Source organism: Musa acuminata, chromosome BXJ1-7, assembly GCF_036884655.1.
Source record: "Musa acuminata AAA Group cultivar baxijiao chromosome BXJ1-7, Cavendish_Baxijiao_AAA, whole genome shotgun sequence".
In the NCBI taxonomy this organism is placed as follows: domain Eukaryota; kingdom Viridiplantae; phylum Streptophyta; class Magnoliopsida; order Zingiberales; family Musaceae; genus Musa; species Musa acuminata.
The window spans coordinates 9,335,207-9,350,864 of record NC_088333.1 but is presented as its reverse complement, the minus strand read 5'-3'; the positions used below and the strand labels follow the sequence as shown (position 1 = coordinate 9,350,864).

At 35.9% G+C, this 15,658-nt stretch overlaps 2 protein-coding genes across 3 annotated transcripts; one reads left to right on the top strand and one right to left on the bottom strand.

Annotated features, from left to right (window-relative positions):
- Positions 1–2,210: 2,210 nt before the first annotated feature.
- LOC135680136 (thioredoxin H2-1-like) lies at positions 2,211–3,172 on the top strand. Its single transcript, XM_065194123.1, has 4 exons — positions 2,211–2,256; positions 2,367–2,542; positions 2,626–2,748; positions 2,828–3,172. Exons 1-4 carry the CDS (start codon positions 2,211–2,213, stop codon positions 2,960–2,962), a joined length of 480 nt encoding a protein of 159 aa, XP_065050195.1. The 3' UTR covers positions 2,963–3,172.
- Positions 3,173–3,824: 652 nt separating this feature from the next.
- Positions 3,825–14,369, bottom strand: LOC135678685 (protein PTST homolog 2, chloroplastic-like). Of its 2 annotated transcripts, XR_010515051.1 has the most exons (8): positions 13,533–14,369; positions 13,300–13,445; positions 10,662–10,900; positions 6,849–6,994; positions 6,612–6,759; positions 5,001–5,087; positions 4,090–4,158; positions 3,945–4,011 (listed from the first exon to the last, which is right to left on the bottom strand). XR_010515051.1 is itself a non-coding variant. In XM_065191768.1 (7 exons), the coding sequence occupies exons 1-7, from the start codon at positions 14,165–14,167 to the stop codon at positions 3,916–3,918; spliced, it is 1,479 nt and encodes a 492-aa protein (XP_065047840.1). In that variant the 5' UTR covers positions 14,168–14,368; the 3' UTR covers positions 3,825–3,915. The 2 variants fall into 2 exon arrangements, 1 of the variants encoding a protein (XP_065047840.1); XM_065191768.1 differs by lacking the exon at positions 5,001–5,087 and having other exon boundaries at positions 3,825–4,011; positions 13,533–14,368.
- Between the last annotated feature and the right edge of the window lie 1,289 nt (positions 14,370–15,658).

Below are 15,658 nucleotides of genomic sequence, written 5' to 3'. Positions count from 1 at the left end.
AAACATTCATACTTTTAGCATTTATTAAAAATATTTTTTCTTAAAATCATTCCATTCATTTATAGGTTTAGATGGTGTTTGAAAACCATATTCGATAATATTCTACAAATCAAAGTTCATAAAAAATAAGAAAACTATCATTCATGTTTTCCAATACGTATAATTCCTTCCATTGAACATGATGAGTGATAGAGTAACCCTCTAAATTATCGATAAAAGTCATTCTCTTATGTGTTAAACTAATTGAAAAAAACTTAGTTTTGATACCAATTATTAGGACCGTTTCGACACTAAGAGGGGGGTGAATTAGTGCTTTCAATAAAATGTTAGTTTAAAAATTTTATTCGATAAAGCCCATATCGAAAAAGTATTTAACTTCAAAATATTCCTAAGAGTAATAAGCAAATAAATCAGTTTGTAATATGAATGAAAAGTATGAAAGAAATGCAAATCGATTTTATAGTGGTTCGATTGTTCCGACATATCTCCACTCCTGATTCTTCTTCCTTTAAGGCCATAGGCTTTCACTGCCGATCTTCTTTCAATAGATGAAGATCAACTATCCTCTTACAACTCTTTCTTTTTTTCATAGGCTTAGGAGAGAACCTTTACACCTCTCTTTTATAATTGTACCTCACTCCCTCCTCAGAAAACTTCTAACTCTAGGAGAAAGAGACTCACTATCTCAAGAGATATTACAACTCTTTTTTCTCTAAATATACTTTCCCATTTCTATTCTATTTTTTGCTTACCCAAGTAGGAATAACTATGGTATATATAAACCTCAAATGACTTTAAAATTAAATATAAAATGTAAATCATTGGGATTTCGAGGTACTAGTAGTACCATGTCCTATGCTGGGTGATATCACTACTTGTAGTACTGACATTGGGCGATACCATCACTTACAGCACTAACACTAGGCAATACCACCGCCTGATACTAGTAGTACTACCGCTTGACATAGTTTGGAAGATTGTGTTGTATCACCACCTACAACATTGACACTAGATGGTACCATCGCTTGCAGCACTAACACCGAGCAGTACCATCGCTTGATACTGGCGATACCACCACCAGACATAGTTTGGGAGATTATGTCTAGGTGGTATCACCACTTGTTCTGATAGTACCACCGCCTGACCTATCTATGGGTCACTGAATGAGCCTCCCAATGGGCCCAACTCAGTCTCAAATTATGCCTAATGGGCCCTAATTGAGTTAGCTTGGTTACACTCGAAACTAAATCAATTATGACCTAACTGATTACAAACACGAATTCCATATTATCCAACATGTCATTAGTTTAACTAGTGCTTCATCAGAACCTTTGGTGCTTCATCCGATCCTTTGGTGCTTCATCCGATCCTTTGGCACTTCGTCTGATCATTTGGCACATCGTCCTCTCCTTCAGCGTATTGCCCGATCTATCGATATGTTAACCTCCCGCATCATTCGATCTTTTTGACGCAATATTCGATCCTTCTAGCCCAATGCCTAAACTCATGGCACGAAGTCGACCAGTCCTCTAGTCCGACATCCAATCTTCTGATATGATCCACTTCGACGTAACGTTTGATTCTTCCTACTTTAATCAATTTGTCTTTCCATGATCGAAATTAGTCATGTGTCACTAAAACGTTGATTAGATCATAACTTTATCAATTAATTAGATTCAATAAGATGCACAGTTACCATCTTTGGAGAGCTTGAAGAGGATTAGAGTTACTAGATTAATAGATATAAATCCTGTAAGTTGAGATGAACTATTATTTCTTAAGGAAACAATGATTGGAGCATTAGAAACTAAGGAAGACACGCTAAAAAGATATTATGATTAGATTTGCTGCAGAGCAAATCATGCTAGGAGATTGATACGGAGGAGTCGCACATCTTCATCTTCGATGAAACGTTAGAATTCAAAAGCAAAAAACGTAAATTGAGAGTTGTAAAACAACAACACGGACAGCGAGGAAGACAAATAATAGTTGCGAGTAAGAAAGAACGAGAAAGAGGTAACCTTGCTTGAAGCAAGAAGACTATGATATCATCAAGAATTAAAAAATTTATTATAAAATGATTTATTGAGGTAGTGTCTATTTATATAGGTTTTTGAGGAAAAAAAATTCTTAATCATGCACTTAAATCATAAATTAACTAAGATTTAAAAATATAAAATTTTTATTCTATATTTACTTCAAGTGTTACGATGTTCTATCATATTGTTCATTATCACCCATTTATTTCCACCTTTGGTGGGCGTCGAATTTTTAGTGCACATGGATAAGGAATCCGAAACCGCACAGGTCTTATTGCGTCGCCAGCTTCAATGTAAATATTTCAGCAGCGCTGTATATATAAATAGTCGATACACGGACTCCCGTTTGCATCATCGTTGCGAGGACTGCAGAAAGACGAGTGATCGGTGGTCTCTTCTCCAGCCAGTCCGCCGCCAAGGAAGGCGAGTCCGCCGTCATCGCGGTCCACTCCGCCGGGGAATGGGCCAAGAAGTGGCAGTCCCACACCCAATCCAACAAGCTGGTATATCTGTCGTTGGTCAAGACCACATCATCCTCTAATCTAACCGGCAGACGTCGTTTAATTTGATCTCTTTGTTTCCGAAGATGATCATAGACTTCGCCGCTTCCTGGTGCGGGCCGTGGCGCTCCATCGAGCCGGCGATCAAGGAGATGTCCGCCCGGTTCACCAACGCCGTGTTCCTCAAGGTCGACGTCGACGAGCTCCCGGTGATGCGTCATCCTTCCCCACTCATGTTAAAAGTTTTTGGAGGATGCGGTCCTTGATTCGTTCGTGACAACAATACAGGAGGTGTCGAAGCAGTGGAAGGTGCAGGCGATGCCGACGTTCGTGCTGGTGAAGAGAGGGCAGGAGGTGGGGCGCATTGTGGGGACGAAGAAGGAGGAGCTCCAGAGGACGATCCAGCTGCATCTCAACATGTGAAGTCGCGCTATCTTTCTGTTGCTCGAATAAAAAACTAATCGTCTGAATTAATGGAAACAAACGTTAACGGCCTTTCCAACCGTGCTTAGTTGTTGGACTCGAGCCAACAACAATTAGTTGTACGTGAACACCTGGATTGCCATCAATGTAGGTTCCCTTGGGAATTAAGCTGATTTCTTTAGCCTTGTCATGCAAGCGCAGAAGAAATTTCTCGAGTTTTTCCATGCAATTACTTAATAAATACGATATCATGAAAGAAAACTAAAAATTCCCAAGTGGTACAATGGAACAAGGGAAAGTAATGGATTGTGATCGAAGCACGCAATGTATTGATTCTACAAGAAGCAACCATGCGCATGGAGTACCAAAAAAGAAAGAGTGACCGACATCATGTTGCTCTAGATTTTATTCCCAGGTGGTAACGAGGAGAAAACAGTGGGTATGCCACGGAAAAAGGATTTTGAGCAAGGTAAGGCGTCCTAGGAATCGATTCTATGCGTTGATGAATGAAGTCCTCACGATGAGATATTCTAGTGGACCTTTACAGACCACTCCTCGATAGGTCAAAATCAATTGAAGATACCTAAAGGCCTGTGATCAATTGAATGCATGTTTCGAATTCCTCAGTTATCAATTCCTACCCGCGAGGAGTGGTACCTTTAAATAACAATTGACCCAAAGGCATAAGCCTATGCTTAAATTAAAACCCAAACTTGGACCACTAATGCTTATCTCAATGTTCAAGCAAATTGTAAGGGGCAACTCAAACATCAAGATCTTTTTTAAGAGATGGCACAAAAAATTTTCAATCAGAAAATTCATCCAAGAACAACCAACCACACAAAGAATGGGGTAGCATGTGTTTCAGTACAAAAGAATGAATTGAATTGGATAATTTGGTTCGATTGAATTGTACCTTTTAAGCTATCTAAAAATCGCACAATTTACACGTATCAGGTGATAATAAGAAGGTTATTTTCATGTCCATTGTTGTGCACAAGGGGCCGCAGTGGGTCGATTTTCCAGACACCATCAACAATAAACTTGATCTGCACCACCGGAAAATTTGTGTTTGTTTTTATGAGAATGATGAGAAAACTTCACCGAGTAATAAATTGACTGCTAACCTCGTATCTGCCAGGATACAACTTTAGGTACAAGGAAAAGATTCCCCAGCCTGAACTTTCCATCCTTCTCTGCATGATAACATAGCCACTCTCAGTTTTGGCTACATACGTAGGTGTATAAACAAAAACACTGAAGGCAAACAAGTACTGGTAATTAACAAAGATATAAGCAGAAACCCAGCACACACAAGATCTTGAGCATCGCATGATATGCTTAAAGCTAAGGTTCTTTTGAAATAATAGCTTCCCACCTGCACCATTCAGCCAATTTCAAATATGGTGCTAGACTGCTAGGTCCAAAAGATTCCTTATGTATAGTAACTTGAATCAATAGAAGCAGAGCCGAAAGCAGTCCGATCCTAAAGTCGAACCACTCGAAATTGATCATTCGCTCTGTGGAAAGCCACAATCAGCACAGCCCTTTCTCAAGCCACTATAGCACAACCACATGAATCCATGTCACACACATCAACATGGATCCATGTAAATTCCATCAACTTGAAGACTGACTGCACATCATATTTTAACTTGTCTGTTAGTGGATTGAACTCGAAGAGCCCATCAGCACTAAGTCAATATGGAGAAACCCAAAGATCGACCTTTATCAAATAATAGAAGCAATTAGTACATCCAGATTATTGATTAAATCTTGTTAAGTTAGGTTTGAGTTTAGTCAGGGTTTACGCTCAAATTCTTTCTGATTTAGAAAATAAACCAAATTATATAGTCTTTGGAGCCGTTTGCATCAATTTCTATTTGAATGTGTTTCGAGCTTCAGGTTTCGTCAGGTCCAACACCTTTCATTATTGGTTTGGGATGCTAGTTATAACAGGAAAAGCTACTATGGTACTACAGAAATGTTATGTTACATTTCAAACTAAATTATCTTTGCAATATTTTGCCAGCCAAACCTTTCTTTATTGATCCAGCTCAGATAGATTGAACAGCAAAACACCAGCTTCAAGAGTCCGTTTCAGATCCAAATCCTGGAACGGCAGCTGTCAAAAAAAAGAATGACACCTAACAATTACTGGATCACTCCCACAGATTTCCAGGCTGAATCAAGGCAAATCATCTAAGAATCTTGACTCCAATAATTACTCTCCTATAGTCCACATATGATAGGACCTTCGACTATCAATATATGTGTGTTGTGTTATCCATCTTAATAGAAATTATGAGTTTCTCTTAAGATAAGGTCTAGACTTCTCTCACTGTGTCCTCTCTTAATTTTGCGGTTCACTTAAGATATTCAAAATAATGTTTCGTATACTCAAAAAAGAAATATAAAATCAAGTCTAAATTATTAATATATATATGACAGGATCAGAACAAAAATTTAAAGGATGGAATTTACACACATTTGAGTAATAAGTAATGAGTTACAGTCCAAGATCTAAATGTTATATTATCATGGGTCGTTGCAATAGGATCAAAATGATAATAATTGAAAATTACTAAAGAAGAAATACAACCCTCATACGAGGTAAATGGAGCACGTTTGCATGATAGCTTCACATATACAATAATAACACAAATTATGGCCACATATACGACTCTATGAAGTGTATTTTGCAAGATGTTTTGTGATTGATTCATTGTTTTGGATATAGCCACAAACATAAAGAACAGCAGACTGGGGCTTAAACATCTTGAGTCATGCTGACTAATCTAGCTATTTTGAAGTTATTAGGCAAGTAGGTGCTGAAGTTTTGATGTAGTCCACATTCCACAACCACATCTGAATACAAACAATAGTGTTGTAGAAAAAGCAAAATGATAGCATTGGATAATAACATAATAATATCATGCTTTAACTCATCATGTTTCAAGACATAGTTCCAAGGCAGGTCACCAAACATAAGTTATAACTATCAAGTTTCAAGACAAGTCATCAGATTCCAAGCAACTAAGTTTCTAGGCACCATGAATTAATAGCAATTTGTAACTTGTGGTCATTAATTAGGTTGCTGAAAGCTTAAATAATTATTTAGGTAGGTGATGGTGGAGATATTTAATGTACAAATCATCTTAAAAGGAAAAGAGAAAAGAAGCTTGGAAGCAACCTTTGAATTAGTCATATATTCTAATTGAGCTTCTAGGTCTTAGTTATCCCAAAGAATGAAAAAGAGTTATCCTTTGCCTTATCCCAAATACTGCCTCACCTCTTTTTCTTTCACATCAAGTTATAACAAACCAGATGTTTCCGAGTTCAGCAAAGTTTTTAAATGTTCATGCATTGCTCAATAATAATGACAGCAAAAATAAGTGCAACTATATAAACAAAGATTCATGATACTGATAAAAAATTCCCATGTCCAACGAACCACCACTCAAAAATTTCAACCGATCTCTGAAGATGAATATCTAAACAAAAAGATGAACAAAATACAACTCACAAACCTATGAACTATTTACAAGAAAACAATCTACCAAAAGAAATAGACTGAATGCACAAATAATAAAACATCAATGTTAACATAGAACTTGTAGATAAAATAAACAACATAAGAAAAACAAACCTGACTATTCCATCCATCAAAGGATCCAGCCAGTAAAACCTCTGAAGCAGAATTAGGCCAAACTATGCAAACCGTCTGTAGAAGGCTTAGAGCATTTTGAGCAGCATCAACTCTTTTCTTTTTCTCTTCCATTAATTTCTTTGCTTCTCTGTAAGATATATAGTTATGATCCTTACAAAATATAATAAGATTAATATTCAGGAAGACTACAAAGCTCAAGCTGAGAGCATTAGATACATGATCTCAAGTGCCATCTTTCCTTCAAGTGCTGCCATTCTTGCCCGAGTAGACCTTAGCTTATCCTGGGCACTGACTATTTCAGTCTCTTGAAATTCCCATGCATCAGAGAGACTATGCAATTCATCTGTTGAAATTTGTTGGCCCTGAATGACCATAACATGAATGAGGATACTTGAACGCAAAACAAAATGAAATGGGTAAACAGACCAACAAAAAGCAAAAAAAAATGTAAACTTGCCATGATCGTTCACCAACTAAAGTAAAAACAGAAACTCCAAAAGCATACTTCAAAAATTCAGTCAGCAACTCAGTGCAGAACAGCTAATCAATATCTAAAAACTAGTTTAACAAATTGAAATTTTCACCAAGAAAATTATTTTGGGATGTCATCAGAAGTTTATAACTAAGGATACATAATTGGAAATGCAAATATAGAACAAAAACACTCATTGTGCAACTAGAACTCTACCAAATTACTATATATTTATGAAGAACGAAATACAAAATTACACATGATGAGGTGGTTTCATACATTGATTAAAACAGTAATATAATTCATACTGAAAAATTGCTCAAAACATACTTTAGCTTTAAATCTAGAAACTCTAAGAAAGAATCATACTTTATTATTGTATCTTCCTTCTTGTATCTGGGGCCTATAAACAAAGGAAAATGATTGTAATGGAGACACCAGATATTGAATAAATGAGTTTCTTCCTCCACAATATGTATGGGCGGTGTGAGGTCACAACCATTCTCTTGCTCAAAGGATGAGTGAATTCAAGAAGTTGTTTATTTCTCACATTCCTCTTCTCTCTTCCCAAAATATCATACCACCTAAACGTCACCATGGCAAAATCCCTAAAATCTCAAACTCTCTAGTGTCATAGCCTTTCCTTCGAACCCACATGATACATCAAACCCCAAACTACTGAGAACTGAATGTTGATGGAGCTATCCGCATGGGAGACTAATGGATCAACCTCACAAGCAAGTCAAGTTAGTCAAGAAAGGTAGATCACTGTCTTTCCCTCTCCTCAAAACTGGTATGTGTTTGAATTAGCACTTATTGTTCTTTAATTGCTTGAATTGAGATTTTTGTGAATCCAACATTGTTTGAATTAGAATGTGCTCATTGTTGTTCAATGTTTTCAATAGGCTGTCTGGCACTTGCCTAGGCACCCAGACGAGATGAGGTGAGGTGAGGCCCGAGCACCTTGAAGAGTGTCCGAGTAAGTTGATTCAAAGAGGCACGTCCCCAAAGCATGCCTAAGCTAGGCGCTAGGCAACTTGGACATGCGCTTAAGCCAAATGAAGGTTGGGTTAGCTTGACACTTTCAAATTGGATTAGTTAGTTCAATCGAACCAACTAATTCTGTTAACGTACACCATTGCACCCAACCCTTTCTTCCAATGGAAGAAACCCTACACCATCGGTTGCCCTCTTCCTTTGTCTTACTCCATCGACTATGACCTTCCTCCGACCTACGTTGCCACCATGTACTGCTTCGTTCCTCTGCCATATGTCGTCACCTTACCCCATTAACTACCACCTTCCCTCACTCTAGGCACCACTGTAGCTGCACAAACCTTGCTTGAGCCAAATACCACAAACTTCTTTTACCATGCTTTGCTGCCTTCCTCTGCCAAGGTGCCATACTCCGCTGCCTTCTCTATCTCTTCCTCTTATCTCCTTTTAAGTCTATATATAACAGTAGAACTTGAGCACTTTGTTAAATTGTTAGGAACTTATGATCTCTGCAAATGATCTCCTATTTCCTACAATTGATCGACTCATTGAACACTATGTTGGGAACACAGTTAGGTAGGTACACTGTTAGGAGTTAGGACATAACAGTATACTGTTAGGCTTGAGAACTTCGATCTCTGCCCCTATTTTCTGCAAATAATATCAGCTCGAGCCTTGAGAACTTCGAGGTGTCATTTTTATTTTCGTAATCATATTCATCAATTATGATATATATTTTTAATTTTTAATATTCAAGACCGTCTTGCTTCGCTCAAGCAAGCTGTCTTGGGCATTTTGGCACCGTTGTTGCTATATAATGTGTTCATTGTTCTCATCAAAACTATCACATATATTCATATTCTTAAGTTGAAAGGAAGAAGTTCTTTTCATCAAAAGGCTGCAATTGCTTGGTTTTACACTCTACAATAAAAAGTGGAATGCCACTGGTTCCAACAAATATAAGGTAGTAAGGTACACTGTAACATCAACAAAAAAGAGCTCAATTTACTTGATGCACCAGGCAACATGACCATATGATTATAACAAGCTATCCTTGACCAATGGCATAATTCATACTTTAATGGGGCCCAATACCAATATGATACACCTGATTTACATTGGTATTAACCAAGCCCAATCCAGTTTCATATGATCTCTTGGTTGTATGGATAAAAAAAAATGAGAAATGGCTAGAATCAACCAAACTCAAAATGATTGGGCTGAATTTGGCAAATTTTAGCCAACGTCATAGCCTCGGAAAAAGAAAGGAAAGAGAACGATCTAGAGAAAATACCAAAATATTATGAACATGTGAATTACAAGAGAAAATAGGTACTGTCTGCTTTTTGTTATGACCATTGTATTTACCATCTATCACCTTTGTTGCAAAATCAAATATCCACCAACAAGGTAGAGAACAAAGAGAGGATAAAGTTTAGTCTCATAAGAAAAATGGGGTACTACAATGAGGAATGTAGAAATCCTTTTTATTTGTCTTTTGAGTTATCCTATACCTTCCCTACAGAATGATTAGAGAAGTGTTAGGCTAGAATGAGGCTTATCGTAACCTTTAAAGCTATAGGTTTATAAGTTTGCAACTTTCAATTTTGTATGGTGAACATATTAGTTATGTACTGTAACAATATCCATATAACCTATGATCAATATTTATTTTCCAACAAGCATATACTATTATTTGATAGGTTATTATCTATTAACATCAATTATTATTTTTATCTATTTTATCTTTTAAATTTCAGATTATTTTTTTGTAAAAAGAATGAAATCTTTTAGCATAATGTATTTTCTACTTTCATGAGTCTTATTTTATGGAATTTTTATTTTTCTGAATTTTATTTTTTAAATACTTTGTAGGCTGACTCTAACACCTGCAGACAAATTCAGCCAATCCTGATGATATAGTCCTGGACAATCCCAATCTCAGTAATCATCCTACATGATCATCAGTCATATTTATCATAATTATTAGATGATATATCAAAGTAACTGCACCATATAAGTAAATATTATGTGAAATCATGATATCATATTGTGAAAAATTAAAAAATAAATTAAAGAAATGGCGAATACAAACTGCCAGTAAATGTAGTTAACCTACTTATCGTAATTTATTAATAAGACTAGAACAAGAACATTAAAAAAATACATAGTTTTCTTTCGATGCATATCACATCATTGTAAGAATTGGAACAATGTAGAGTACTTGTGCAGGATATGTATAGAAAATGACAGAAAATAGATTCAATAAAATATCAAGCTAGACATCTATGTGAACATGATTACAGAATAATCTCTTAATGCTTAGAATACTTCTGCAGCATATTTCATAGTATGTGGTCCATCTTATACTCAGACGTGCTTTTCTTAGATATTTTAGTACTTTCATTAAAAAGAAAAATATATTTCATATTATGTGGTCCATCTTATAACCAGAAGTTCCTTTTTGAAAAATTTATTTTTTGATTAAAAAGAAAGTTACAACATTAATATCCATAAATTTGCAACATATGACCAAACAAAGATAGAAACAAATTATATACCTTCCCTGCAGTGACAGCATCGGCTCTGGACGTCAGTAAGTGTAATGCAGAGGCCAAATCTGACTCCAGATGCTGAAGTCGCAACCATATTTGATTTATGTCAAAGTCCAGTGCATTAGTTCCGTTGCCAGCTTCTGCCAAATCCTGAGCTTTCTTATGCATCTTAGGATCATTTAAATCACTATTTAAGAAGCTAGGGTCCACTATGATTTTGTCATAAGAAGCAATAATATCACCAGCTGTAAGGCACAAGTGTGGCAATGCTAGTCAGTCCAGTTGACCCAACCATGACTAGGATGCATTCTGAGACAATCCTAGAGTTTTTGCACCAAAAGATCTTCAATACTAACAATAGTTAAATATGGTTTAACCTTAACAAAAATCTGAACCCTAAATCAATTCATATGTGCCAATTGCCCTTAAAATAAAAATCAGCCAAAAAAGACATTCAGATAATAATTGCTTGTCATGAGTTTTAAGAGTAAGCTTTCCTTATATCATAATCAAGAACCTTTAAAATTGAACCTTTAATTGGTCTAAAATACATATTTTGGAAGATCATTTGCTGATCTAATATTGAGATAACATTGATACAACAAAGAAATTAACAACATAAGCATAAGCATACAAAAATGTGCCACGTTCAGATTAGAAATATATATTGTTAAAATGAATTTTTGGTTTTAGGGTTGATTAGACTTGTTCCAAGTGAGCAAAGAAGAATCTTTCATTTTCTTTATTTAAACAAGGAACATCATCACAAGGTTGCAAAAGAGTTAAATTAGAAGACCAATTATGGATCTTGCCTAACTAAGTAATGCATGATACCCTAAAACAGTAGTAGTTACTGAAAGAATCAAATTCATATGAAACCAGAAATCTGAGAGTGACTGAAAAATTATATGTATATCCTTTTACTCCATTTAAGACATATTAATATAAATCAGGCAGGATATAATGTGTGCGATGATACATCTTATCTAGCTATAGAATCCACAAAACCTCATAGAAGTAGTAATCACTGAGAGTTTAAACTCATACAAAAACAGAAAACCTAGATGAGTGAATGAAAACTCAAATAGTTGTTAAATACTTGTTTTGGTAGATAATACATGGGATTTTCTGTTAAATAGTTGTTTTTGTAGAATTATCCCTTATCTTTTTCATATACATTTTTTTGTCTAATATTTACTACATCTGCCTAACTTCTACCTCTCTTCTCCCTATTGACATACCAAACATAGCTCCGGTTTCCTTATTCAAACCAAAAGCAGCCATTTTGATGTTCATTTCAACAGTCAGGTCTTGTTGCTGCCTATAAAGATAAATCAACATATAACAATCTTTGGCTACTACAACAGAAAATCATTATTTGTTGAGTTTTTTCTTCAAGTCTGGGTCACGATTCTTTGTGGCAGAAATATCTAGAATTCAAAGTGAACCATGCCAACAGCCAGCTGCATTACATCAACATATAAGAAAGTCCAGTTTAGTTCCTAACATGTTTACTAATTCATCATAGTTGGCTCGATAAATTTGAATTCACTTGCATTGATTATGTAGAAAAAATAACATTGAGAATTCCAACAATTATATCATATCAACAAGAAAATATGAGTCTAATAAAAGCCAAATCCATGCAGATATTGAAGCATAAGCTGTAGAACTTAAACAGAACAACAACAATGAATCAATAGAACTTTGCATAACAATTTCAAAGCCTGATTAGGTTATGCTGCATTTTACAATATTATTTAGAACTAGTTGCACAACAAACTAAATTAAAGTTGGCATAAACATATACTGCATAGTCCAAGCATGCACAAGAATCCTAATTGTGCCACTTGTGCTCACTATATGGACCACAAGAAATGGCAAGTATTGAACATGACCACACAAAGAGTAGAATAAAACTCTGGATTATGTTCGTTAGTGTTGTATTGTGTGTGTTCAATACTTTTACAAGGAATGATGTCGAGTCATCCTTATTTGGTATTCTTGCTAGATCTTCAAATCAAAAAGGACAGAACCAAAAATTATTTTTGGACATTACTAGCATAACATCTCAAGCTATGAGACTGAATAATAGGATAACGGGACATCATGGTTTCTGATGCACTGTGCTACTAGTTATTTAAGACAATGCAAAAACGAACATTGTCCCCGGATATTCAACTGGCTGTGCACAATAAGCAAAAGCAACAATTGAAATGCTGGTACTTTGTTACTGCAGCCCTTTCCTTATCTAAGATTTGACAACATCAAATTGAAGGAACAATATTAATGATGCATCAAGCAAACGTTTCTCTTTTCAGATATTGTTAGATAAAGAGATTAACCATAACCAGAATAAGGATGATTATCAGGCAAGGTAATCTCCTACTAAATTATATTCATGTAGGAGATGACATAACAACGTATAACCATTATTTCCTAAATAATGACTAAATTATTTGTGTTTCATATAACTGGTAGTAAGGTCAATGGCAGTGTAAGTTCTCCTTTTCGGGTCTTAGACCAATGATCTCAGGCTAGGGTTGCGATAATAAGTATGACATAAGAAGCCAAAGAACTGACAGCCGAAATTCATGGCAAACAAATTGATAGGTCCCATCTCAATCCAACAAAAGAAACTCACCTGTCTCTCTTAGGAAATGTTTATTGCTCCTCGGTGATGCCCAACCAGTCTCTTTCTTACCTATAGATAGAAACAAATTCCTTTCTCTTTCAAGCCTGCTCAAAATTCCTTCAATCCCTCCACCAGTCCCCACACTCTCCCTTTCCCTTCACAAAATTAAACGAGCCAGATGATTAAACCATAACACGCAACAAGAAAACAGAATAAAAATCATATCGATGGCATCCGCTCACATCAATCTCCGTGAAGTAAAGGCCATAAGAGGATCATCTTCAGAATCAAGAACATCGTTGGTAACGACAACATTCCCGCAAGAATTGTCAAAGAATCGTTCTTGTGATACTCTGCTATCTTCTAGAATCGCTCGGCCGTCAGATTCCAACTCTGTCGATCCCAGAGCATTAGTATCGCTGTCGACGGTATTCTTGTCCTTGGAATCCCATCCGAAGGTGAGCCAGTCACCACGTACGGTGATGGCCTCGACGAGATCATACCTCCCCGCTGCAATCAGCTCCACTCTGGTGGGAAAATCATTAGGATTTCCGGACTTGTGCATGAACTCGTGAATCTGGGCCTCCAAATCCGCTCCTGCATCCATCATCCCAGACACATCCTCTTCCCTCGTCGCCCTTCTCCTCGACCTCCGCGATGGACGGGAAAACCTTACGAAGGGGTCGTTGGCGTGAAACGGAGATGGGGAGAGGGGTGCATGTGCTCTCCGGGGCGGCGACAAGGCAGGGTAGGGGAGGAGGAATGAGAGAAGAGGAGGTGAGCGGCGAAGGCAGCTATGGCGCGAGGCACAGAAGGAGGAGGAGGAGGAGGAGGAGAGAAGGACGAGAGAGGGATTCGGGAGTGGGAGGCAAGTCATTTTTGAGGCATTTCGTCGAACGATTCGTGGGACTTGCAGGGAAGCTCATGAAGGAGCAAAACGGTTCTGTCGCATTTCTTGTTCTCAGTGGAAGCGACGTAGGAAAGGGTCAAAGGCGCTTGATTTATATGCGAAAGTGTGGGGGGCGTGGGGAGCGTGGGAGGGGAAGCGCTTCTCTGTTGCTTGGATCCGCTCATCGCATAAGTTTTAGGTAACACGTTATATGATTTATGTAACATTAGTAGTTAGCTAGTTTCAAATGCAGCATTTATTTACATGACTAATTAGCTAGAGATTCGTCAACAAACTAGAATTGTGTTTATAGCTAAATTATGGAAGTTATAAATTTTAGATCCTCTATTGATTTGATAATAGATAATCCATTTTAGCTTAAGAAGATAAAGATAACAATTCGATCACATCTTTTCAAAATTTTCTCTTATCGTAGAAAACTGCTTTGGATTCAAAGAGATATGGATTTCGACATGTTTTTATTTTTAAATAAATGATGACGGTGATACTGTATTCAACATATCTTATAATAAATTATGAGATTTTAAACCTTCCATCTTTTAATAAATGAGTTTAGTGCATCACCATTATATTAATATTTTAAATATAATAATATCTCGAATGAAGTTTCCAACTCTTATTCCTTATATCTCACCATCAAATTAATATTTAATATGTAAAATTACATCCGACTAGAATCGAACCATCAACTCTTTCGTAAGTCAATAGAATATATTATCTAATTTTTTTAAGTGTAAACGTATATGGGATGATGTTTTTAACCCTTAACCTTTTAGTAAATGGGTCTAATTAAAAATATATTGGATGAGATTTCAAAACCTAAATATTTTGTAAATGAGTCTATTGCTGATTAATGTCTAATATTTTGTAAACTATAAACCTTTAGTAAAAGGATCTGATTTATCGATATATTTATTTTTTCCTTTTTTCTCCAAAATTTAGATTAAATTAGGATAATTTAATTAATTAAAAAGTAAGACTAAAGGATCATTATACGTTATGCTAAGCTGAATATGATCAATCTATCTATAAAGTGAAAAATTAAGCCAATAATCTTTCATTATCATTAATCTAATTATTCGTCATTAATTTTGTTAGAGTCATTTTTGAGTTGCTTGAGGCGGGAGGGCTAACTTGGATCCAAATCTAGTTTTGTATTAAATTGATCTTTGAAAAATTCACCAAGTTAAATGTTTCAAACTTTGTAAAATTAAATGGGAGACAATCCTGATACTCCTCCAATACTCAAGTTAATATTCAAAATTGAGTGAATCAAACTAATCGAACAAGTTAAATTTGGTTATTTGTTATATATCAAATATAACTATACAATCGTTTTTTATAGTAAATACTTAAGAGACTCTCGACTAACCATGAGTCAATTAATAGGTTATACACAGAAGTCGTGTCCTAACATGATATCATAAATACAACTATGTGATATGTCAATCAAGTCAT

What these genes read in the sequence shown, in the direction of transcription:
- LOC135680136 (XM_065194123.1), top strand. Translation starts at nt 2,211, where the DNA reads ATGTTCTATCATATTGTTCATTATCACCCATTTATTTCCACCTTTG. An exon ending in ACACCCAATCCAACAAGCTG is followed by an intron (nt 2,543 to 2,625) that starts GTATATCTGTCG and finishes TTGTTTCCGAAG; the next exon opens with ATGATCATAGACTTCGCCGC. An exon ending in TCGACGTCGACGAGCTCCCG is followed by an intron (nt 2,749 to 2,827) that starts GTGATGCGTCAT and finishes ACAACAATACAG; the next exon opens with GAGGTGTCGAAGCAGTGGAA.
- LOC135678685 (XM_065191768.1), bottom strand. Translation starts at nt 14,167, where the DNA reads ATGACTTGCCTCCCACTCCCGAATCCCTCTCTCGTCCTTCTCTCCTCC. An exon ending in ATGCTGTCACTGCAGGGAAG is followed by an intron (nt 6,995 to 10,661) that starts GTATATAATTTG and finishes ATGGTCATTCAG; the next exon opens with GGCCAACAAATTTCAACAGA. An exon ending in AAGATGGCACTTGAGATCAT is followed by an intron (nt 6,760 to 6,848) that starts GTATCTAATGCT and finishes TATATCTTACAG; the next exon opens with AGAAGCAAAGAAATTAATGG.